The sequence below is a fragment of the Trichomycterus rosablanca genome, chromosome 13 (genome assembly GCF_030014385.1).
Source record: "Trichomycterus rosablanca isolate fTriRos1 chromosome 13, fTriRos1.hap1, whole genome shotgun sequence".
Classification (NCBI taxonomy): Eukaryota; Metazoa; Chordata; class Actinopteri; order Siluriformes; family Trichomycteridae; genus Trichomycterus; species Trichomycterus rosablanca.
In genome coordinates, this window is record NC_086000.1 from 38,613,894 (window position 1) to 38,639,515 (window position 25,622).

The following is a 25,622-nucleotide window of genomic DNA, read 5'->3' on the forward strand; positions in this document are numbered from 1 at the left end:
TTCTTCTCCAGGAGCCGCAGGGTCGGGGGGTCGAGGGTCACCAGGCACGACTGCGCCGCTTCCGCGTCCTTCCTGATCCCGGCCAGGTCGCCGCACATGGAGTCGATCATCCCGTCCAGAGAGGGGCGCTCATTCTCCTGGAACACAAGAACCCGGCGCGCGCGTGACTTCGGCTCAGGGCGGCGGGGGAGCGAAACGCAGGAAAACGGAAAATACCTGAAGTTTGGCAGGTTCTTCTTCTTCTTCACACTGAGGTTGGGAGGTTTTCTCCACTAAGGCTTTGAAGATCTCCAGGCGCCGCTCGCAGCGCTGCTCCGCCAGCTCTCGCTCCTTGCTAACGCGCTCGCTACACACGATAAAGCGCAGATTAGCATTCAGATCAAATCAAAGACTGATTTATCAACCACAAGGTGGCGCTCCAACACCACTGAGGAGCAGCTACTGATTGGCCACGCATACACACACACACACACACATATATATATATATGACTGGCTGTGCCTGTGGGAGGTCAAACGGGTTCCCCTACTGGCAGGTCGAGGTGATTGCGTGAGAGATGCATGCCTCACTGTGACTCTCCGTACGCTATACGGCTCTCTGATCTCCTTCGTATTCTCAAGAATAGACCAGGTTTTTGAAAGCCTGATGATTCTGGCGCCTCCACCAGACAGTAGGAGGCGCTGTTGCACGTCAGGAGGGCCTTCCCTCCATCAGACCAGCCATGTGTGTGTGTGTGTGTGTTGAGCGCCGTGATTATTAGACTGAGGGTATAGATGAAGCCCTGTGATTCCACACCAGCACCAGTGATACCAGTGATACCAGTAAGCCCAGTTTACCCAGTACAGACTGTGTACGTGCTGTACCTGTAATCCGCCTGCATCTGGGAGAAGAGCTGACTGAACTCTTTGGTCACTTCCTCTCTGATCCTCTCCTCTACTGCAGCAGCCTCCGCCCGAGCTGTTCTCAGCTCTTCCTTTAGCTCTTCTATAAACAACAGCTGATTCTGTAACACACACACACACACACACACACACACACACACACACACACACACACAGTTAGCAGCAGCTCTTCTACAGAAGAACCTTCATGTGCATCTTCCTCAGGTTCTGATGATGGATCCAGAACTGTGGTTTAAAGGGTACGTGGTACAGAACAGGGTTTGATGAATACACTAAGGAAGGTCTGTTCCTCCACTAATCATGCATCACCTCACCCAATCAGCATGAAACCAATCCCACCCATCATATCTGTTAAACTCTTAGCCTGACCTTTACAATCCTCTTAAATCAATAAAACTTTTAATAATGAATAAAAACCACTCAATACCCCCCCCCCCCCCCCCCACACACACACACAAATCTAAATAATTATAATAATGAATGAATATTTAATAGAGTAGAACAGAAATAAATAAAACAGTGAGGAGTAAGAATTGGCTTTCAGGAAGTTACAGGATTCATATGTAAATTAAATATAAATTAATTAATTATAAAAATCAATCCAATATAAATAATTGAACATAATTTAATTAAATATGAATAATATTAAAATAAATAAATAAACAATTATTTAATAAATAATTCATTAGTTTAAAAAAATTATTTAACTAAATCCAAACAAATATATTAAATAGAAATTAAATATATATAAATTAAATATGAACAAACTGATTAATTATAAACTATTAAACCCACATAACCTAAATAAAAATAAATTAATTACAAATAATTAAATCTAATGAAAAGAATTAAATGATTAAGTGTAAATAAATTACATACATATATGTTAATCAATTATACATTACATTAAATTTAAATAAACAAACTAAATGCAAATTACTGTAAATAAATTAAACATTAATAAAAACATTATAAATTTAATCTAAACAAATAAAATAAAATAAATTTTTTTGATTGGCTTTGATTACTGTTGGGCCCTTGAGCAAGGCCCTTAACCCTCACTTGCTTAGACGGTATAATGTAAGTCACTTTGGATAAAAATTATTCAAATTTAAATTACATATAAATAAATTCAATCTAAATAACTTAATTAATTACATATTAAACCTAAACAAATTAAATACCCAATTAGTAATTAAATATAAATTACATATAAACATATTAAATAATTATCAATTATTCAATTAAATCTAAATAAAATAATTGAAGAGAAATTAATTACATCTAAATAAATTAATGGAAATAAATTAAGCAATTACAAATAACAGAATTAAATATAAATTACCTAATTAAATACAAATTAATAAATATAAATACTGCATACAAATAAATTATTTAAACATAAATGACTAATTAAAATACAATTAAATACAAATTATTATTAAAAAAGTAAATATTAATTAATTATAGATTCAATGTAAACAATTTAAATAAAAAATAATTAATTAGATATAAATTACATATAAACTTATTAAATACGTATAAATTCTGAAATTAAATTTTAATTAATTACATACAGAGTAATTACTTTAATTATAAATTCAATCTAAACAAAATAAATAAAACTAAATAAGGCTATAAATTGTTACTAAATTTAAATTGTTACTCATTAAAAAATGAAATTAATAAATAAATTGTAGATTAGATCTAAACTAATTTAATAAAAATTTATTAATTAAATTTAAATCATATGAATTGAATAAAATATAATTAAACAAATTACATACAAATTACTTATAAATACATTAAACACAAATAAATAATAAATTCATAAATTAAATATAAATGACATATAAACATATTAAACAATAATTTAATAATGTATTAAAGTAAACAGAAATAAATGTAATCAGACCTGGTAGGCGTCTTTATCCAGCAGTACGGTCTCCTTCCCCTCGTCGTCCTCGTCCTCCTGCAGCGTCTCCTCCAGCACGCTCTGCTCCTCCTCCTCCTCGTCCTCGGAGAGAAGCTCGTCCTCCTGCACGTCCTCCAGACTCTGCTCCCATTTCAGCAGGGAGGTGCGCCTCGACCCGCGCCCGGTGGCCCTGTTGATGATGAACGACACCTCCCTGGCGCTCCTCTTCACCACCAACGGGAGCACGGCGGGGGTGCTGAGGACCACCACCTGATACGAACACAAGAACCTCGGCATGAGCGGGGCCCGATAGATGTGGCATATTGGTGGTGGTGGGGCTTGAACCAGCAACCTTCTGATCACTAATACAGTATTTTACCCACATAACTACCACTGCCCCTGAAAAACACCGTGTGTGTGTGTGTGTGTGTGTGTACGTCTGTACACGTGTGTGTACCTTCTGTGCCACGGCGGAGAACTTGAGGACGTTGAGGGTCTCGTCGTACATGGAGGCGCACTGATTGATGTTCACGATCATGGCGGCTTTTCCGCGGCCGGTGAAGAAACCCTGCAGGTAGTGAGTGAGCTTACTCTCTCTGAACGGCACGTGGTGCCTACAGCGAATAGAAATAATACGAAAAAACATAGAATTATATTAAGATGATGATTCAGGAACACACGGGGTCTCTCTCTACACTGACGCATTTCCCATCATGCTACACTCCTGAGAAGAGGGCGTGTCTAAATTCTTCCTTAGATCCCTTAACATGCTCCTACTGAGGCGCCTTAATTCTGAGTGATGATCTGATTATGAGCTCCAGGTCTGATTAGAATCCTCTGTAGTGAGGAGCTGATCAGGTAGGTATTAGGGGAGCAGGGCGGGGTCACTAGGTCCTCGTGTTATCCCGGGGTTACAGGTGAGTGGTGCGAGTGGAATACCTGGCCTGCTGGTTTCCCTTGAGAGCGTTGATGCACTTCCCCAGGCTGAGCAGAGACGTGTTGATGTTTCCTGCTTCCTTCAGTCGTTCTCCTTTATTCTGAGTTTTACCGCAGCGCTCCGACCCGGCCAGGTCACACAGAGACAACCTGAAACCACCAAACCAGTTCATCTCAACATAAACCAGTTCATCTCAATTTAAACCAGTTCATCTTGCTTTCAAAACCTGCTCATGAAGCAGAGCACCACATGGCTTTCACACAGCAGACTGAAGAGCTTCACGTGAAGAGCCGCCGGGTCTCCAGAGATCAAGTGTTGGTAGAAAAGATGGTTAATAACACCCAGCCCAGACTTACTCGCTGACGGAGCGCACTCTGAGCGTCTCCACGTCATCGATCCGTAACATCCTCACCGAAAAGATACTGTGGCTGAGGGAGAGAGACACACAGAGAGAGAGAGAGAGAGACATGATGTTAGCATGATGGAAACAAAGACGTATGATGTCAGTTTCATATCACTCACGTACAGACTCGCACTAAACCCGAGTGATATGAGGATTTACACCAGCACTGTGCTTCACATAAACATGTCTGTGTGCTTATGTAATCACAGTGAAACATAGTGAAGGTAGCACTGATGTAGAACAGTAATGCCAAGTTCACACTGCACGACTGGATCTCTTGTAATCGGGAGTCTTTCAGGTCGGTGTGTATGTCACACTACACGACTGATGGGCGATGGGGGGGGGTCACACACTACACCATCCATCACCGACTGGAACCGCAGGCGAGCTTCTCTGCTCTCTCAAACTACGTTCCGTCACGAAAACACACGTGAGAAGTGACGAGGGGTTTAATGACACCACGTCCAAACATGCACGTCAACAACAACCCAGACGAGCGATCCAAGTTTGTGCGCTGATGTGCAGCGTAAAATCAAAGAGGAAAAATAAATGAATGAGTGGATTTGGCTACATGACCAGCAGGGGGCGTCTGTTCTGTTCTGTAGTGAGTTGGGGGTTAATAAATATTGTTTGCAATGCAGCGTGGGTGTTTTGTAGAGAACGATCTGGTTAGAAATACTGTTAAACGTGTGTGTGTGCTGATGTATTCTGATATAAACTATAGTACGCCCCTGTACCACGTTTTTACACTCCTCCCCTGCGTTTCCACTCACCCCGTAGCCTGCGTTCTCATTGGCTGTTCGACACCGCACTCATTGCCGGTCGGGCAACTCAGATACAGATATCTGACATGCTGGAAATCTCTCTTTAGTCGCCGAGCGCTCGGATCGAGTTGTCGAGTAGTTCACACATAGCGATCGAGAGCCGAGTTTCGATCGCCGAGCGAACGCCGAGTCGCTCCCGAGCCGACAGATCTAGCGCCGACCGGCCGCCGAGCGGAAATCAGGGCAAGAATCGTGTAGTGTGAAACAGAAAGACGCTGAGCAGAACCAGTTTAACACCCAGACTGTAGATACAGTTAATAATAATGTTCTATATAATAATAGCCATACGCTATCCCACCACTGTACCACTAGGAACCAGGGTGCTAATGCTGCATGATTGGCTGTGTCTAAGGGGGGGTGGGTGGCTGAGGCTTCTCACAAGACTTTGATGTATGTCTGTGTATGGGAATTTGTGCCCATTCAGTGGAGCAAGTGAGCATTTGTACGGCAGGGCGCTGATTGATCAGTCGGTGTTCCGGTTCATCCCAGAGCTGTTGTGTGGGGCTGAGGTCAGGACTCTGTGCAGGACACTGGAGCTTCTTGGTTTTTAAACCGAGCTTTTTCTTCATGTCTTTATAGAGCGTGTGCATACTGGAACAGGAAAGGGCCTTCCCTAAACTGTAAATTATTATTTTTTTATCACTGATTTATTTCACCTGTCCAAATATATAGCTTTAGATGTGAGATTACTGACTTAATCTTACAGTACTGTGACAGTATATTGTCTAAGCAATTGAGGGTTAAGGGCCTTGCTCAGTAATGGGGCTTGAACCAGCAACCTTTCGATTACTGGTTCAGTAATCGCTAAGCTACAACTGCCCTGTATAAACTCTGACATGCACCATGATGAAGAACTGTGGCTGTTGAGCTAAGGTCACTACTAGAACATGACCAGCCTCACTATGGATGAACATGATACTGGATTTAATTAGTAATTATGTCATAGCACCTTAATATTAACCTGTATATTATGTCTATAGCACTCACATCTGTATATCATGTTTATAGTACATTCAATAATATATTCACCTGTATATCATGTCCATACCACTGCTCGTATTCTGTAAATAATGCATACCATAGATACTGTACATCCTGCACTTGCTGCTTATTGCACTTCTGGTTAGATGCTAAACTGTACATGTACTTGTACATGTTGTAGCTTAGTGGTTAAGGTATCGGACTACTAATCTGAAGGTTGCCGGTTCAAGCCCCACCACTGCCAGGTTGCCACTGTTGGGCCCTTGAGCAAGGCCCTTAACCCTCAATTGCTTAGATTGGATAAAAGCGTCGCTAAATGCTGAAAATGTAAATACATGTGTAATGACAATAAAGTTGAATCTAATCTAATCTAATCTAATCTAATCTAAACCTGAGCTGAGGGACACGACGGAGAACGTTCCTCACCTCCTGCTGGAGAGCTGGTTCAGTTTGGTGGATGAAATGCTCTGGTTCTTTTTACCCAGTTTCATGACCTTAAAGGCCTCGTCAGCACTGTTCACCTGCACCCAGCGCAGATCTGAAACACACACACACACACACACACACACAGCTCGTTTCAAATCATAAACCACATTTAATCAGCTTTTAATAAGTTTAAACGTTAACTTGATCAGCACTCATCCCGCTTTATATTCAGCAATACGATGTAAGGTGGAAGCTGCAGTTTCACTATTTAACCACCAGATGTCGCCAAACAACCAGATACTGTTACTGCATACAGTACAATCACAATAGATCACTGAGCAAATACTGAGCACTTTATTAGGAACACCTATCCAATGTGCTTTGTGGGTATACAATTACTAACTGTAGCCAAGCTGTTGCTTTGTACAATTATCAATCATTTTCAGCATTTAGGAGACATTTTTATCCAAAGCGACTTACAGGACTGTGACAGTATATTGTCAAAGCAACTGAGGGTTAAGGGGCAACCTGGCAGTGGTGGGGTTTGAACCAGCAACCTTTTGATTACTAGTCCAGTACCTTAACCACTAGGCTCCAATTTTCCCCCATACGGGACTTCCATAGTACCCTTACTGATCAGATTATAGTTGGATTGTGACACTAACATGGTAATGACACTGTATATGTATGAGTGTAGCAGGTGCAGCAGTGTTGTTGGGATTTAAAATCCTGTTTAAACATACTGGCTTCTATTAGAAACACACACCCTGTTAGCATGCTTGTTAGACACGAAGACTTTTATCAGTGAATCACGAGACAAGGGATGGTGGCTTTATACTTTTGGTTGACACTGAGGTGGTTAAAAATCCCAACAACACTGCTGCACCTGCTACACTCACAACAGAACAACACACGACCATCCAGTCAAATATTTTAATTAATATATAGTGCAGGGTGAACAAGTGTACAGAGCAAAAGACAAGCTACAGGCAGTACTTGTATACCCACATCTGTAGGGTAAGGTGTAGCTTAAAAAATACTAAGTGTTCCTAATAAAGTGCTCAGTATGTGTATACTGCATCACCAACAGCTTCATTCTGTTCAGGGTCCTGGTGGGTCCAGTACCACCCAGTATGTGTGTATAATAATGAACATCAGCAGTAACACGTGAGTGAACGACATTCTCACCTTTGATGAAGGAGTTTCCTTTGATGTCCTGACACAGGCGCAGGTTTGCTCGCCGTACCGCCGTGCTGTTCGACTGCTCCAGTAAATCGTGGATGTTCTCGTTATAGATCTCACAGAACGAAACCCAGATGGAGAACTGGGTGTGAGGATCCAGGTCCAGACTGAAGCTCCTCTTACCGGACCACGTTTCCATATCGGCCAGATCCGAACCTGCACAGCCGAGGTCCAAGCTTTTACTCAGCTCTAACTACAGCACTCTATATTCATAATATCTATATTCATAATATCTGCATTAACATCTATATTAATAACATCTGTATTAACATCTATATTCATAATATCTACAGTATATTAATAACATCTGTATTAATAGATCTTAAAAGTCCAGGGAACAACAGAACACATTTATTCAGCATTAATATAACATAATGAATCAATATACACTATCAGCCATAACATTAAAACCACCTCCTAGTTTCTACACTCACTGTACATGTTATCAGCTCCACTTACCATATAGAAGCACTTTGTAGTTCTACAATTACTGACTGTAGTCCATCTGTTTCTCTACATGCTTTGTTAGCCCCCTTTCACCCTGTTCTTCAATGGTCAGGACCCCCACAGGACCACCACAGAGCAGGTATTATTTAGGTGGTGGATGATTCTCAGCACTGCAGTGACACTGACATGGTGGTGGTGTGTTAGTGTGTGTTGTGCTGGTACGAGTGGATCAGACACAGCAGCGCTGCTGGAGTTTTTAAACACCTCACTGTCACTGCTGGACTGAGAATCGTCCACCAACCAAAAATATCCATCCTGTGACCACTGATGAAGGTCTAGAAGATGAGCGACTCAAACAGCAGCAATAGATGAGCGATCGTCTCTGACTTTACATCTACAAGGTGGACCGACTAGGTAGGAGTGTCTAATAGAGTGGACAGTGAGTGGACACGGTGTTTAAAAACTCCAGCAGCGCTGCTGTGTCTGATCCACTCATACCAGCACAACACACACTAACACACCAGCACCATGTCAGTGTCACTGCAGTGCTGAGAATCATCCACCACCTAAATAATACCTGCTCTGTGGGGGTCCTGACCATTGAAGAACAGCATGAAAGGGGGTAACAAAGCATGTAGAGAAACAGATGGACTACAGTCAGTAATTGTAGAACTACAAAGTGCTTCTATATGGTAAGTGGAGCTGATAACATGGACAGTGAGTGTAGAAACAAGGAGGTGGTCATAATGTTATGGCTGATCGGTGTATATAACATGAAGTATCACAAAGTGCACAAAGCTCTCATTCAGGCTACAGAAACGTAACGTAAGAAGGCTCCTTTCATCTTAATAGCATTAATTTAAATAAAATAATCAATAAACACAGAAGGGATCTCATCCTTGCTGCTGTGACAGCACCTCCTGCTGGCTGCTTTAGGTTATCATTAGCAGTGGTGGAGGAATGCAGAGAGTGTAGTGTGCTCCACCATCGCTGAGATCAGAGTTCAGATCTCAGCAGTGCTATCGATCAGCTGGGTGCGTACACAGACTCAGCTGGCCGTGCCGCCGTAGGGAGGGGAGCGGGTGATGACGTGGTAGTGAGTGCTGTATATCTGCGTGTGTGTGTGAGAGAGTAGTAGGTGCAGCAGTGTGGTTGGGATTTACAATTCTATTAGGAACACGCACGCTGTTAGACACAAAGACTTAAAAATCCCAACAACACGATTCAGGACCCTGGAACTAAAGTTGCTGGTGGACAGAAAGTGCACGACTGATCATTCAGACAGCAGTGAGCGTTTAATAATGATGAGTCTCGTTACCTTCAGATCTGGAACTGGACAGGCTGGAGAAGCTGCTTTTCTGAGAATCGCTCTAAAACGTCAAACACAAAAGTGAGATCAAGATTAAATTAAGGAATCGTTTCCCTCAAACCCTTAAAGAAATCTAAAGCTGATCAGGTAGGTAGTGGGGAGCAGGGCGGGTCGATAGCTTCTCACACAGATCTATAAATCAACATCCTACATCCATACTGCTCCATGTTTATATAATACAGGACTAATTACTAAGACGTGTTCTAATTCTGGAAGATCTAACCAGACCGAACCTCTCTCACCTCTTTGAGGAGTCGGAGGAGCTGGCGTTTGCTGAGGTTCTCCTCCACCTGCTGCTGCTTGGTGAGCTTCAGGACCTCATGGCATCTCAGAGGTTTCACGCTCATCTGAGTGAAGATCCGACCCTCCAGGCTGCTGAAGATCATGTTTAGTGAGCGAGGTAGAACGCCCACGTCGTGCTCCGGTCCTACGATCGTGAACACGACCTCGTTAATAACGTAAATACGATAATTACCTATAAAACTAGAACATCAGTATAAAATACTGAAGGAGTTCTTCACTGAGAACATGAAGTGCACCAACCTAAAAATGTGAAGGTCTTCCCAGCGTTCGTGACTCCGTACGTGAAGACGAGGGAATTTCGTCCCTCCAGCACGTTCATCACCAGGTTCCTCACCGTGCCGTCGAACAGGTCCTTCTGTGAGGTGTCCGGTCCAAACACCTGAACATGAGCACACATCAGTCTGTACAACAAGTACCTTCAACCTAATGATTCTAGATCCTTCACGCTAATGAGTCTAGAACCTTCAACCTAATGATTCTAGATCCTTCACGCTAATGAGTCTAGAACCTTCAACCTAATGATTCTAGATCCTTCACGCTAATGAGTCTAGAACCTTCAACCTAATGAGTCTAGATCCTTCACGCTAATGAGTCTAGATCATTCACAATCAGGAATCTAGAACTTTCTAGAACCTTCACGCTAATGAGTCTAGAACCTTCACAATCAGGAATCTAGAACTTTCTAGAACCTTCACACTAAGGATTCTAGAACCTTCACAATCAGGAATCTAGAACTTTCTAGAACCTTCACGATAATGAGTCTAGAACCTTCACAACCAGGAATCTAGAACTTTCTAGAACCTTCACGCTAATGAGTCTAGAACCTTCACAATCAGGAATCTAGAACTTTCTAGAACCTTCACGCTAATGAGTCTAGAACCTTCACAATCAGGAATCTAGAACTTTCTAGAACCTTCACGCTAATGAGTCTAGAACTTTCACAATCAGGAATCTAGAACTTTCTAGAACCTTCACGCTAATGAGTCTAGAACTTTCACAATCAGGAATCTAGAACTTTCTAGAACCTTCACACTAATGAGTCTAGATCATTCACAATCAGGAATCTAGAACTTTCTAGAACCTTCACGCTAATGAGTCTAGAACTTTCTAGAACCTTCACGCTAATGAGTCAAGAACCTTCAATCAGGAATCTAGAACTTTCTAGAACCTTCACGCTAAGGATTCTAGAATGATTCTAGATTTTTAGAACATCACGCTAATGATTCTAGAGCCTTCACGCTAATGATTCTAGAGCCTTCACGCTAATGATTGTAGAACTGTCCCACTAATGATTCTAGAACCTTCAGCCTAATGATTCTCGACGTATATAAAGCCAATATAGGTTCAAGCCTTTCCAGTAAAGATTCTAGAGCCTTCACACTGAGGATTCTAGAACCTTGTGAGCAGGGGCAGACTCACATGAGAAGCGTTTTTTGCACGGCTGTGACGTCGTTTCCTATGGAGTGTGGCGGTGCTGCTTCACACTAATGATTCTAGAACCTTGTCACTGTAGGTTCTTCAAGCGTTTGTACTAATGATTCTAGAACTGTGAGAACATGTTAAGGCCAAATATTACACTACTCCCTAAATCAACAATGAGTTCCAGACTGTCTGTGGGTCTCTATATTAATCACACACAAACTTGGACAACAGCAAAGACCAATGAAACGGATTCAGTAAGTGGACTCAGGTGTGTAGCTCCTGCTCAGTGTGTGTGTGTGTGTGTGTGTGTGTGTGTGTGTGTGTGTGTGTGTGTGTGTTAACACAGTACATGATGAAGGTGGGACTCCATGTTCCATGTCCGGGTCTGGATGTACCTGAGAGAAGCTGAAGCGCTGAGCAGTCTGAGGAACAGGTTTATCACTGGCTCTGGCTGAGAGAGAAGATCTGGGAGCTTTGAGGAGAACCGTATCAGGAGGCTGGATGGTAACACAGTCCTGCACACACCAGAACAAACACATGAAGATACGTGGAGGACGAGGGTTAGGTGAGAAGATACACAGAGAAACATTCAGAGAGCATCATGGGAACCATCAGCACTTACACCAGGATCTTCAGAAAGTTTCCTCACTTTTATATTGTGGTTATAAGCAGTGGGGGTGGAGGAGGAGGAATCGGGCGTGTCTGTTCTGTTTGGTTCTGTTTGGTTCCGTTCGGTTCTGTTCTGTTCGGTTCCGTTTGGTTCTGTTCCGTTTGGTTCTGTTCTGTTCTGTTCGGTTCTGTTTTGTTCTGTTTGGTTCTGTTCTGTTCGGTTCTGTTCTGTTTGGTTCTGTTCTGTTCGGTTCCGTTCTGTTCGGTTTTGTTCTGTTTGGTTCTGTTCTGTTTGGTTCTGTTCTGTTCGGTTTTGTTCTGTTCTGTTTGGTTTTGTTCTGTTCTGTTCGGTTTTGTTCTGTTCGGTTCTGTGCTGTTTGGTTCTGTTCTGTTCGATTCTGTTCTGTTTGGTTCTATTCGGTTCTGTTCTATTTGGTTCTGTTTGGTTCTGTTCTGTTTTGTTCTGTTTGGTTCTGTTCTGTTCGATTCTGTTCTGTTTGGTTCTGTTTGGTTCTGTTCTATTTGATTCTGTTTGGTTTTGTTCTGTTCTGTTCGGTTTGGTTCTATTCGATTCTGTTCTGTTCGGTTCTGTTCAGTTTTGTTCTGTTCGGTTCTGTGCTGTTTGGTTCTGTTCTGTTCGGTTCTGTGCTGTTTGGTTCTGTTCTGTTCGATTCTGTTTGGTTCTATTCGGTTCTGTTTGGTTCTGTTTTATTTGGTTCTGTTCTGTTCGATTCTGTTCTGTTTGGTTCTATTCGGTTCTGTTCTATTCGGTTCTGTTTGGTTCTGTTCTATTTGATTCTGTTTGGTTTTGTTCTGTTTTGTTCTGTTCGGTTTGGTTCTATTCGATTCTGTTCTGTTTGGTTCTGTTCGGTTTGGTTCTGTTCGGTTCGCTTCTGTTCTGTTCTATTCTGTTCGGTTCTAACCGGTTTGGTTCTGTTCTGTAGTAATCACTCGTGTCTGAGAGACGCTTATAGTCCTGATTTAGCTCCATCTGATTTCACCTGTTTGGAGGCTGAAAGGGGAAGAAGATTTTCATGTGATGATGATGTGAAAGCACCGGCGCATCAGCGGCTACGAGCTCAAGCAAAAACATTTATTACTGACGGCATTAGAAAGTCGGTACGACGCTGGAAAAATGCATCAGAAAGAAACGTGATGTAGAAAAGTGACGGAGTTTGTTTTATAATTCTTAATAAATGAAGTTAAAAATTGCGGACACTTTTTGAAGACCCTGGTAGAACACCCAGTAATTTAAAGAAACAGCCCCAGGTTCTGGAAAGGGGGGGGGGGGGGGGGGGGTTATTGGCATGGTCTATAGGGTGATTAGCAGGAGGAATGTAAACAAGTCCGTCCAGCTCCGTGCTGAAGTTTCTCATTAAAGCATGTCGTGTTCTGTAGAGCTGTGGGTCTCAAACTGCTGTCCCTAAACTTCTGGTGATGCTTCTGCAGATATAATCTGGGGAAAAACCCAAACTGCTCCCAGCAAACGTGTCCATTTAATATCGCACGATTTATTCTATCAGCACAAATAATTCCTGAGTAAATAACAGGACTGTAGGTAATCTCTGTACAGGAGGGAACGGTGAGGGACGCTGCACTGGAGCTGAACCCTCAACTGTTCCACCATCAGAGAAGATGCAAACTAGTACAACAGTGCATCCAAACATCTAATAAAGAACTACAGCAAATGGTAGGTCTATTTCTACAACAGTCACTAACTATCAGAGTCTGTTGATGTTGGGATGAGCATTAGAACAGACTGTAGGCAGGGTCACCCTCGATCCCAGTCTGAACTAGGCCAGCTGTAGCCTAGTGGTTAAGGTACTGGAGTAGTAATCAAAAGGTCACTGGTTCAAGCCTCACCTCTGCCAGGTTGCCACTGCTGGGCCCTTGAGCAAGGCCCTTATCCCTCAATTGCTCAGGCAATATACTGTCACAGTACTGTAAGTCGCTTTGGATGATTTGAAATACATGTGATCCTAGCACACACAGTCAGTACAGGTCACTAAACTCACCTGTGATTCATTATTTTCAATTTCAGCCGCTGAAAACGGTCGTATCCTGAGATACACCTGCAAAAACTCTCGGTCCAACCCGCTCGAGTCCTGCACACACACACACACACATTATTAGCAATTATTTATTTACTATACAAGAGAGAATCTGAGCGATATCAGATCCACACAGGTGAGATCTCCACCTGAGAATCAGCAAACTCCGTCAGGTCGAAGTTGAGATCCCTCCTCAGATCTTCTACCACGATGGTTTCGGCCCTGGCCACCTTATCGTTGAAGCATGAGTCCATCATGATGCCGGACACGCACACTGAAAGACAGACGTAGACTGACATTCTGACATTCTGACATTCGCCACAACCTGTTCGGTTTATTGAAATGCACTGACTGGCCACTTTATTAGGAACAGAGGACCAGTACTGAGTAGAACCAGATTTGCTCTCAGGACCTTCTGCCAGTTTACCTGGGAAGAACCAGCAAACTCTAGACAGAGAGGACCCAGACTGCTCCACCCGGGAATCGAACCCAGGATCTTCTTGCCGTGAGGCGACAGTGCTACCCACCGAGCCACCGTGCGGCCGTTATGTAGTGATAAAAGGAAGCACATGTTCACCGCACCATCACACCACCACTGACAATCTGAACCCTTCAGACAAGGCAGGTTGGGACCATGAATTCAAGCCGTTTATGCCAAGTTCTGACCCTACCAGAGATTCATCAGTTCACACAGCAAACCTGGTGCGGTCTTCTGCTGTGGTCCTGTGGAAGGTGTGCTCAGCATGATGGAACAGTAGGTATCTGAGGTATGGTTTTACCAAATCAGTGGTAGCTTCTGGTGAACTCAAACCAGTCCTTCTGGTCCCGTCTTGCCACACTTAAAATCTTACAGATGTTTGACGTGAAGATGCATCTTGATCTATATGATTATGTACATTGTGCTGCTGTTACATGACTGACTGAGGAATTATATGCACGATCAGGTGTTTCTAATAAACTGGCCAGTACGTGTATAGGTTCTATTAGATTAAATGTGATGTTTGACCAGACATCAAGGGTTCATACATAACACTACAAACCCAATACTACTGTTTTCCCTATAACTTGACATTTAAATCCAGTACAGGTGAATTATATACCAGTTTAACATGAATTCACAGTGTTCCGCACAACATATATAGGATCCTAATGGGGTGTACGGAACACTGTTATCTTAACCTACCTGTACCCGTGACACCTGTAACCACAGAGTGTTAACATCACAGGACAGATGTAATATTAAACAGTTATTTTAGGGTATAAATTCAGTTTTAAGGACTCTGAAATGTTTATTAATGTATCAGTGCGTTATTTAAATGTATATTAGCTCGTGCTAACGCTGTAGAACCGTTAATACTCACCTGTTCAGACAAAACTACACCTCTAAACGTCCAGGTTACTAAATTAACAAGTTAAAAGCAGATAAACGAAGCAGCTGTCAGCGATTTATAAAACATTTATTACATTAAAAGTGACAGATTTAAAAGCGACATTCCGCGGTGAGGAGCCTCCAGCTAATCTCTCCACACACACTGCCGCCTGCTCTTCTGTTCAAACCCACCAATCAGAGAGCAGCGACGCGCATACGTAGACAACCAGGAATGCGTGTTGTGTAGGATCAGAACTGAGCAGGATTTGCGCATTCAAAATGAGTGATGACGACTCTGAGTGCTGCGTTTGCTGTACGCAGAAGTAACCACATAGTTCATATTGCTTTCAATAGTATAAATAAAATAACGTTTAAAATAAAAGTGTCAAAATAAAAAACTTTAACATTCATATAAACATTCAGTACCAGTCTGTAACCGTAATGCCATCTTATTTAAAAATCTCAACTATGTGTCAGCTATTTTGTAGTGCATAAACAGCATTCAACTCAGGATACAGCAGGTTATATACTGTATATATAAAGTAATATATGCCATATATACGTCAGTTTCTATTTCATATCCATCTAATTGTGTCATTAAAACATTTAATTAGTTTACATAAATAAATAATGTATGTTGCTTTGTGGAATTTATAATGGATATAATGCTTAATACCACAATTTACTGATATTTGCCCTAAATACCTGCTGTATATAATTTGATACACACATATTCACTAGTTATTCTTTTTGAAGGATCAGTAAAATGTCAGTGCTTCGATCCTCTAACCAGCTGCTCTTAGCTATTCCACGTTCTCAAATGAGGTTCCAGGGTGACAGGGCCTTTTCTGTAGCTGCCCCAAGACTCTGGAATAGTCTTCCACTTTCCATAAAGGAGTCCCACACAATAGATGCCAAAGAAGTCAAATTAAAAAACTTATTTGTTTTTTGTCTTTTTTTTGGCATTTGAGTCCTCTTAATGAATACGTTTTTAATATTTGTTGGGTTGTCATAGCCATCTTTGTTTTAGTGGTTTTATTTGATTTATATGTTGGTGCGTCTGTATGTTATTTTGTATGTATGTTAATGATTTGTTAAATGTTGCATAGATGAGTGGTATTTATACTTGATTTAAATGTACAGCACTTTGGTTGACACACGTTGTCTTTTAAATGTGCTATAGAAATAAAGGTGACTTGACTTTTTAAACCCTATATTTCACAAAATTGATTAAAAAAAAAAACATCAATACAAAACAACAAATGGGTCACTGATTGATGATTTTGGATCTCTCAATAAAAGGTTTTCTGGTGCATGCAGTACATGAAAAAAGAAGACAAGCGTCAGATTGTACACATTAAGTTTTTCAAGAAAACAATATACTGTACATACTGATGATGTAGAGCAGTGGTCCCTAACCTTTTTTGCACAACGGACCGGTTTCATATAAGATATAATTTCATGGATCGGCGGGGGCGGGAGGGTTTCAAATAAAATAACTATAGAATGGAAAATCAGTGTGAATCCTGAGCTTTTTCCAATGCAACGAGATGCTGATTGGAGACAATAACACAATAACAAGAGTGTTGGAAATATAACTGCTCTTGTAGCATCTTTAATTTTTTATTTTGTCTGAGTGGCCCAGTAATAAATGACCTACGGACTGGTACCAGTTCGGGGCCCGGTGGTTGGGGACCCTTGATGTAGAGGTCGCTCAAACTCATGTATCAAATATGATACGCACGGCATTATAGGGTTTAATATAGCAAACGCAAACTACAAACGTAAACTGAGAGGTAGAAATCTCAGGCTGTTCTTTGTCCCCTACCAAGAAGGAATTAGAATATTAAATCCAACAGGTATAAAAAGTCTACATACTCCATAAAATGAATCCTTTAGTGTTTGGATAAACTTCAATCTCATAAGCTTGTTCTCTTCTTAAAGTAGACAGAGTGAACATGTACAAACAGTGTTGTGCAAAAGTTTGAACACCCCTGAATACAATTCCATTAACAAGTCTATTCCAAGTGAAAGAAGTGAGCACATCCTTCACCAGAAACAAAAGGCGACACAACTGGGTGTACAATAAAGTTTTATTTACTGAATTTAACATAAAAGAAAGAAAAAATGGAAAATTATTTAATGTTTGACGTTTTAGAAGTCCAACAGCATCAACAATTAGGAACCATAAGTGCAAGTGGAGGCTGCTGTACTTAAAATGAGATGCTTTTAATCTCTCCTAGATTAAATATTAAAACCATTAAAGAAACAGACATTTTAAAGCAAATACAAATAAATTAAACAACTTCATAATGGAATAAATCTAACTGGAATAATACAATAAATACAAAATAAAAATACACAAAAATCACTGAAGTTTCAACAAAAACCTTCACTTCATGTCTCAAAATACTGTAATCAACGTCCTCAAACCATCTTCACTTTCTGTTCTTTACTCGTGTAATCCTGATCTTACTGGCAGTGACGGGAAAAATTACAACCGCACCATCGTTTACATCTCAATAAAGTAAAGAAATAACAAGAAATCAACTTACTGAGAGCTTTAAGGAACATTTAACCATCGTAAAAATACAGTTTTGAGTATTAAATACCTCTGTGCAGCTCTGAGGATGTTTCACATCAGGAAATAGAAATAATAATAATTCTATAGAGATGTTAGTGCTTTAATCAGCTTTTGTTCATGATGGGGGGGGGGGGGGGGGGGTCACTGTGCAGCCAAACACAGTAAACATAAAGAAATTCCAAGGTGAGATTATAAATCCATCCCATCATCAGTCTCATTATCAGCTGCATTTCTTCATCATTCAACCATCCACACAATAAAACCTGTAATGATATTTTCGATGCTTATTGCCAGCAATAGCAAATCGATTAGATTAGAGTTTAGTAAAGCTCGGATCTTTACTTTATAAACACACTAATGTTTTCATTCTCTCTCTCTCAGACTTCAGCAGGCTGTAGGTGGTGAATCAGTAAAGTTGGACAGGATGTTTTTTGCTCCGCTCTGCCACACAGACAGACTCTCAATCGCCGTCTTTCCATTCTGAACAACGACAGAGAAACAACAATTCCATTACAAACCTGAACAGATTTAAGTGAAATAAATAAGAAAATAAATAAATAAACGTGAACTGAGGTGGCTAATAGACTCCAGTAAGAAATGTTTCTATATTTAAAAGTATAGATGTATTTCTTTATTTTCTATTTATTTCTGCATTTTCTCCCCCTTTTTCTTCCGATTTTATCGTAGTCCATCTGTCTTCCACTACTGGAGGATCCCTGATTGCGATCAAGAAGCACATATTGCTGCTTACATGCCCTCCGACGCCTGCGCAGTCCTATCGGACCCCTGTTTTACACCCGTGCTTCTGCACAGACGCTTCTATCCGCTATCCAGGGTCCTTGCACAGCGTTTGAAGACCCCGCCCACTTAGTCCGGTCATTTCCCCACCCAGTAGACATGGTGGCCAATTGTGCCCACTAGATGGCACCAAGCTGAGCGGTAGCAGAGCCGAGATTTGAACCGGGGTGTTCAGAAACTCAACACTGGTGTTGTACCACGCTGACACGCTGTGCATTCTGTGAATAACCAACCCCTGTGCCCCACTACTGCCCCCTGCCCCACTACTGCCCCCTGCCTCACTACTGTCCCCTGCCTTACTACTGCCCCCTGTCCCACTACTGCCCCCTGCCCAACTACTGCCCCACTACTGCCCCCTGCCCCACTACTGTCCACTGCCCCACTACTGCCCCCTGCCCCACTACTGCCCCCTGTCCCACTACTGTCCACTGCCCCACTACTGCCCCCTGCCCCACTACTGCCCCCTGTCCCACTACTGTCCACTGCCCCACTACTGCCCCCTGCCCCACTACTGTCCACTGCCCCACTACTGTCCCCTGCCCAACTACTGCCCCCTGCCCCACTACTGCCCCCTGCCCCACTACTGTCCGCTGCCCTTGCTGCTTGTACCACCCTCACATGGGTCGAGGAGAGCTGAGACTATCACCCACCCCCTCCATATTTAGAGCTGAACCTGTAAATTCTGTGAATAACCAACCCCTGTGCCCCACTACTGCCCCCTGCCCCACTAAGTGCAAAAACCTCAACCAAGCAGCACAGGTCGCGACTCTCTGGCATCAATAAGGCAAGTCAGCCTCATGGGTGCTCAGTCAGGTCGATAGCACCATCTGGGATTCAAACTTAACATCTCAGAGGTGGAAGTGTATGTAAACGTTTGATCCTATACCTTCAGAGTTATAGGTGTTATTTTGATGATTTTAATAATGTAAAGATTTTGTACGTACGTTGTTTTTGCTGCGTATATTAGCGCCGTACATCAGCAGCAGTTTAATCATTTTAAATCTGTTGATTCTGACGGCGTCGTGCAGCGGCGTGTCTCCTTCCTACCCAACACAGAGAGAAGGATTATAAACCACAGAGAAATTGATGATTTATTCATAAGGAATTATTAATGAATTCAAGATTGACATGTATGTATATATCTGGTATGTATTTGATCTTATAGTATATTTACGGTATTTAACAGACAGTTTTATCCAAAGTGACTTACAGTTGTGACAGAATACAATCATATTATATTATATAATTATAATATACACAGATCAGGCATAACATTATGACCACCTTCCTGATATTGTGTTGGTCCCCCTTTCGCTACCAAAACAGCTCTGACCCATCGAGGCCTGGACTCCACTAGACCCCTGAAGGTGAGCTGTGGTACCTGGTACCAAAATGTTGAGCTACAGGAGCTCGTCTGTTGGATCGGACCACACTGACCAGCCTTCGCTCACCACGTGCATCAATGAGCGTATCCAGCGGTATTAAACGTAATAGCGTGAGAGATCTTACTCTGTCTCTAGCGCTGATATCGGCTCCACAGTGGATGAGATGTTCTGCACACTCGTAATGACCCGTCCGAACCGCCACGTGCAGAGGAGTGCTCGACAGCTACCACACAACAGAACGTACACTGAGATTTAGAACAGCAGGGAAAGGACCCGTACAAGAGAACTGAAGCAAACGGTAAGCCTACTCTCTCAGAGACGACAGGAACTCGTACCTTGTCTCTGGAGTTGAATTTCCCTCCTTCGTTGAGCAGAAGCTCCAGTGCGGGTAGACTTCCACCTCGACACGCCCAGTGTACCGCAGTGGCATCTAGCTACACACACACACACACACACAGGTATAAACATATATTCAGATGATGAGCATTTTCAGTCCATCACTGACTGGTTTGTCGTGACTCTACCTTGTCTTTGTTCTCGATGGAAGCTCCAGACTCCAGGAGTTTCTGTATGATGGGGACGTGACCGTGATAACAGGCTTTATGCAGAGCAGAGCGCTTAAACTGAAACACACACAGGGACGAGAACAACGTTAGATTAAAGCGCCTCTACTATAAAGGTGCAGCAGGTAGAATTAGCAATTACAAGGTCTGGAATGTTTGCATTTGTATATAATGGAGCCAGAACAGAATAAGGGTGTGGCAGCACAGACCTGTCGTATTTCGGGTATGTTTTAATGGCCTTTTGGGGGAAGGGGGGGGGGGGGGGGGGTAATGCGCATGTCCTAGAAACTCAGTTTGAATGAAATAAGTTACAGAAACTGAAACAGGCTGTGTTCCAAACCACACCCTACTGCACTAAACACTTTGCCTAATTACTAATAACACTACTAACTATATTACTAATAACTGCTGTGTGCTGTGTAAACAATGTCCACACGTCACTGACAAGCTCATGGTCAGTGTCCACATACTTTTGACCACCTAGTGTGTTATAGATTAACAGAAGAACAGTTTCTATATCACACATTTATAAATAATTTTAATTTCTGATATTTCTGATACAGCTTAAACAAAACTCACAAGATCAGATGCATCGGGATCCCCACCGTCACGGAGGAACTTCTCCACCAAGATCATTTTATTCTCCTCTACAGCTTTAAGAAACATCTCCTCATCCACCGTCTCTGGCTACAACACACAAATAATAATATTAATAATAATAATAAAAAAAATAATAATAATAATGTTAATACTACTACTACTACTACTAATAATAATAAATAATAATAATAATGTTAATAATAATAATAAAAAAAATAATAATAATAGTGTTAATAATAATAATAATAATAATGTTAATAATAATAATAAAAAATAATAATAATGTTAATAATAATAATAATAATGTAATAATAATAATAATAATAACAATAATAAAAATAAAAATAATAATAATAAAAAAAATATATATAAATAATAAAAAAATAAAAAAAAGTAATAAAATAATAATAAAAACAATAATAATAATAAAAATGAAAAAAAAAATAATAATAATAATGAAAAATAAATAATATAAAAAATAAATAAATAAATAAAAGTAATAAAAATAACAACAATAATACGTATTATTAAAAATAATTAAAAATATTAATACTAATAGTTATTTAAAATAAATAATAATAATAATAATAATAATAAAATATAATAATAATACAAAAACTAACAGTAATAATAATATTAACAATAATTAAAAATAAATAAATAATAACAATACCAATAATAAATAGTAATAATAATAATACTTAATAATATATAATAAAATATAATAATAAAATACCAATAATGATAATAATAATAATATTGATAATTATAAAGATAACAATACTAAATAATAGCAACATAAAAAAATAAAATATAATAAATAACAATAAGAATAATAATATTAATTGATAAGTCTTTAATAATAGGAAGTTATAATTATATAAATAATAATAATAACAATAATAAAATACTAATACTAGTATTAACAACAGTAAGAATAAGAAGGATAAGTAATAATTTTTGAAGCTAATTTAATTAAGAATATGAAACGTTTAGTGTTTGTATCTCTGATCTGTTCTCTTTCTCACCAGGATCTCAGGTTCTGGTTCTTTCTTCACCAGCTGTTTCTTCCTCTCTTTTCTTCTCTGTCTCAGCTGTAAGATATTCAGCAGGTCGTCCACCGTCTCCAGCTTCAGGTGTCCGGATTTATCCAGCTGGTAGAAGCAGTGAAAGTGTAAATATAGAATCTAATCATCAGTATTTCATCATTAATAATAAAGAATCTAATCATCAGTATTTCATCATTAATAATAAAGAATCTAATCATCAGTATTTCATCATTAATAATAAAGAATCTAATCATCAGTATTTCATCATTAATAATAAAGAATCTAATCATCAGTATTTCATCATTAATAATAAAGAACATGGACGTTCTCCTACGTTCAGGGTGAGTTCAGGTTCTGGACTTGGTCTCTCCTCATTAGGAAAACCCCCATCCTGTTTCTCCTGGGTGATGGTGCTCTCATACTCGCCAGCCTGGACACTGACACGTCCAATGTCCTTCCCATCACTCCTGGCTCCCGTCACCTGTAATTGGACGAGAGAGGAGTCCGTCATTACGATGGGATGTTCATGAGGAACCAAACCAGGATGAGTTCTAATGTTCGGTTCTAATGTTTGGTTCTAATGTTCTAATGTTTGGTTCTCATGTTTGGTTTTAGTATAAGTCATGTTCTGAGATAATTTAATGTTTTGAAAGATTGATGAATAAAGGGTTTATTTATATATAATTAGGTCTGGATAAAGTTTGTGCCCCCCTGCATTAGAATGAAATTGGAACCTAAGAATGTGAGGTTGGTGCTGAGCTGAAGTTGGTGTGTATAAACAGTTGCTCTATTTGAGGCCTGACTAATCACACTTAATCAGGAGAGATATTCTGTTCACGTGTGTGTGTGTGTGTGTGTGTGTGTGTGTGTGCACCCTGAGTAGCACCAGGCAGGACAGGTTTTTTTTGGATGACGGGTGTGAGATACAGGCTTCACACATGTTCCTTATCTACAGAACTGGACCTGGTTTGTTCACAGCCCTTCTAAAGCTCTTCTGTTCCATCTGAGTGTTTGTAATTCTTTAATTCTGCACCTGTGGAACAGTGGTCGCTGCGCCAGGGTCTCAGAGAAAAAACAAACTGTGGCTCAGATGCAGTTCAAGATTCACTGAACAAGTAAGAACTACATGAGAAGCTGCTGAAGCATGGCTGACACTGTCTACAGTCGAGCAAGCTTCACATCACCATAAGCTTAGAGGCTGCAGCGTGTGAAATAAGCTCACGGTTCAGTCTGTGTGAGGAACGTCAGCGGTTTGAGGAGTGAACAGGAGCATCACAAGGAATCAGGAGGAATCAATCAGAAAGAATCAGGAGGAATCAGGAGGAATCAGGAGGAATCAGGGGGCCATGGCATGAAGTTGAAGGACATGATAGAACGTTCAACATCACCTAATTAACCATTACACTGGTGTGTGTGTGTGTGTGTGTTGGATGTAAAGTGTGTGTGTGTTGGATGTAGTGTGTGTGTGTGTGTGTGTGTGTGTTGGATGTAAGTGTGTGTGTGTGTGTGTGTGTTGGATGTATAGTGTGTGTGAGGATGAAGGACTCACCAGATCTGCCACGCGCAGTAATCCCATCGCTCTGATCCCTCACTGTACCCTCGATTCGTCCCAACACGCCTCGGCTCTGCCCTCTAAAGCTCTGTGGATTTCCCTTCTGTCATCTCTCATATATATACACACCCACCCCACACACACACACACACACACACACACACACACCCACACACACACACACACTGACATCATCCCTTCACCCTCCAACCATTCGTCACCGCTCACTGCTGGTATGATGTCACCTCCTCAGCGGCTCTGACACACACATACCAACCAGTCGAGGCATCCAACACTATTCCAGCTACCACACACACACACACACACACACACACACCTGATACACACATGACGCCAGCACCCGCTCACGCCGAATATAATGGTGAAATAAACTAAACGTTTTATACAGAATAAGAAGTTGGTGTGAGGTGAGGTGAGGTGAGGTGGGTGTTTATCTGATCACCTCTGACCCGTACTGATGATATTTTGTACTACTGTATGTTCGATAATAAACATCACTACACTGTTATATATACAGTAAATTCAGGAAAAACCTGAGACGGAAACTTACAGACACTCAGACTCAGTCACCATCCTGTCAGACATGGAGGATCTGCCATGAATAATGGGATAAACTGCCCAAATCCACGTGTGCAAATCTCATATAGGCGTCTACAAAGAATTCAGTTCTGTGTGAAGATGCACCTATACCATAAAAATGTGGCTTTTGCATCTTTCACTGATAACAGTCTGGATGGTGCTTTTCATCTTTTTTTCTCTATTTTGCATTTTAAGGGAGCTAAGAATTTAGACATGCCCTCTTCTCGGGAGAGTAGGATGATGGGAAATGTGTCTGTGTAGAGAGAGAGAGATAGGGTTTACACACAGACCCACAGTTCATAGTGTCCTATATTATTAGTGTTATATTTTAATGCTGTTTTAGGAAATATAAATAAAACATTAATAATCAATTTACGTTTAATATCCAGCTCATGCTGCTCTGATCAGTCAGCAAAATCAGACATTAAACATTTTATAAAATCTATAATCAGTTTATATGAAACAGATTAAATGAATATAATTAAATGAAACATGAGTGAAATATAAACGAGTGAATTAAACACGTCATCACGTCCCGTCAGTGTAATCATTCAGTTATTTATAAAGGGGTTATAAATCATCCTGCAGGGCTGAGAGGTGACGTGATACCAGACTGAATATATATATACATACATATACACCCACATATACACACACATATGCACACACACACACACACACACACACACATATATATATATATATATATATATATATATATATATATATATATATACAGTACCAGTCAAAAGTTTGGACACACCTTCTCTTCAGTGGTTTTTCTTGATTATTTTTATTTTCTACATTGTAGATTAATACTGAAGACGTCCAAACTATGAAGGAACACATATGGAATTATGTAGTGAACAAAAAAATGTTAAACAAACCAGAATATAGTTTATATTTTAGCAGCTCTACCTCTGCACAGCACAACTGATGCTCTCAAACACATTAAAAAAGCAAGAAATTCCAGAAATTAACTCTAGACGAGGCACAAACGTTAATTGAAAACCGTTCCAGGTGGCACCTCATGAAACTGATTGAGAAAATGCCAAAAAGTGTGCAAAGCTGTCATCAAAGCAAAAGATGCTACGTTAAAGAATAGAAAATATAAAACATATTCTGGTTTATTTAACACTTTTTTGTTCACTACATAATTCCATACGTGTTCCTTCATAGTTTGGATGTCTTCAGTATTCATCTACAATGTTGAAAATAAAAAAAAAATCAAGAAAAACCACAGGAATGAGAAAGTGTGTCCAAACTTTTGACTGGTACTGTACATATATAT

At 40.6% G+C, this 25,622-nt stretch overlaps 2 protein-coding genes across 3 annotated transcripts in view; both read right to left on the minus strand.

Annotated features, from left to right (window-relative positions):
- The window catches only part of kif20ba (kinesin family member 20Ba), a 49,473-nt gene extending 34,109 nt beyond the window's left edge, over window positions 1-15,364 (minus strand). The window contains exons 1-16 of the mRNA XM_063007764.1: window positions 15,193-15,364; window positions 13,981-14,105; window positions 13,796-13,885; window positions 11,567-11,686; window positions 9,990-10,128; window positions 9,689-9,873; window positions 9,396-9,447; window positions 7,577-7,786; window positions 6,389-6,500; window positions 4,111-4,182; window positions 3,757-3,903; window positions 3,275-3,431; window positions 2,818-3,087; window positions 864-1,003; window positions 217-346; window positions 1-137 (exon numbers count right to left, since the gene is read on the minus strand). The exon at window positions 1-137 is cut by the window's left edge and continues 62 nt beyond it. Coding sequence (XP_062863834.1) covers window positions 1-137; window positions 217-346; window positions 864-1,003; window positions 2,818-3,087; window positions 3,275-3,431; window positions 3,757-3,903; window positions 4,111-4,182; window positions 6,389-6,500; window positions 7,577-7,786; window positions 9,396-9,447; window positions 9,689-9,873; window positions 9,990-10,128; window positions 11,567-11,686; window positions 13,796-13,885; window positions 13,981-14,088 — 2,069 coding nt within the window. The 5' untranslated portion in view covers window positions 14,089-14,105; window positions 15,193-15,364. The remainder of the gene's footprint in view (window positions 138-216; window positions 347-863; window positions 1,004-2,817; window positions 3,088-3,274; window positions 3,432-3,756; window positions 3,904-4,110; window positions 4,183-6,388; window positions 6,501-7,576; window positions 7,787-9,395; window positions 9,448-9,688; window positions 9,874-9,989; window positions 10,129-11,566; window positions 11,687-13,795; window positions 13,886-13,980; window positions 14,106-15,192) is intronic.
- A 1,911-nt stretch (window positions 15,365-17,275) lies between these two features.
- ankrd1a (ankyrin repeat domain 1a (cardiac muscle)) lies at window positions 17,276-24,567 on the minus strand. Of its 2 annotated transcripts, XM_063007233.1 has the most exons (9): window positions 23,729-24,567; window positions 22,514-22,660; window positions 22,159-22,284; window positions 21,110-21,217; window positions 20,492-20,590; window positions 20,303-20,401; window positions 20,092-20,190; window positions 19,527-19,625; window positions 17,276-18,264 (listed from the first exon to the last, which is right to left on the minus strand). In XM_063007233.1, the coding sequence occupies exons 1-9, from the start codon at window positions 23,753-23,755 to the stop codon at window positions 18,169-18,171; spliced, it is 900 nt and encodes a 299-aa protein (XP_062863303.1). In that variant the 5' UTR covers window positions 23,756-24,567; the 3' UTR covers window positions 17,276-18,168. The 2 variants fall into 2 exon arrangements, with proteins under 2 accessions (XP_062863303.1, XP_062863302.1); XM_063007232.1 differs by lacking the exon at window positions 23,729-24,567 and having other exon boundaries at window positions 22,514-23,176.
- Window positions 24,568-25,622: the final 1,055 nt, after the last annotated feature.

What these genes read in the sequence shown, in the direction of transcription:
- ankrd1a (XM_063007232.1), bottom strand. Translation starts at nt 22,690, where the DNA reads ATGACGGACTCCTCTCTCGTCCAATTACAGGTGACGGGAGCCAGGAGT. An exon ending in CCATCGAGAACAAAGACAAG is followed by an intron (nt 20,402 to 20,491) that starts GTAGAGTCACGA and finishes GTGTGTGTGTAG; the next exon opens with CTAGATGCCACTGCGGTACA. An exon ending in AATTCAACTCCAGAGACAAG is followed by an intron (nt 20,191 to 20,302) that starts GTACGAGTTCCT and finishes GTTGTGTGGTAG; the next exon opens with CTGTCGAGCACTCCTCTGCA.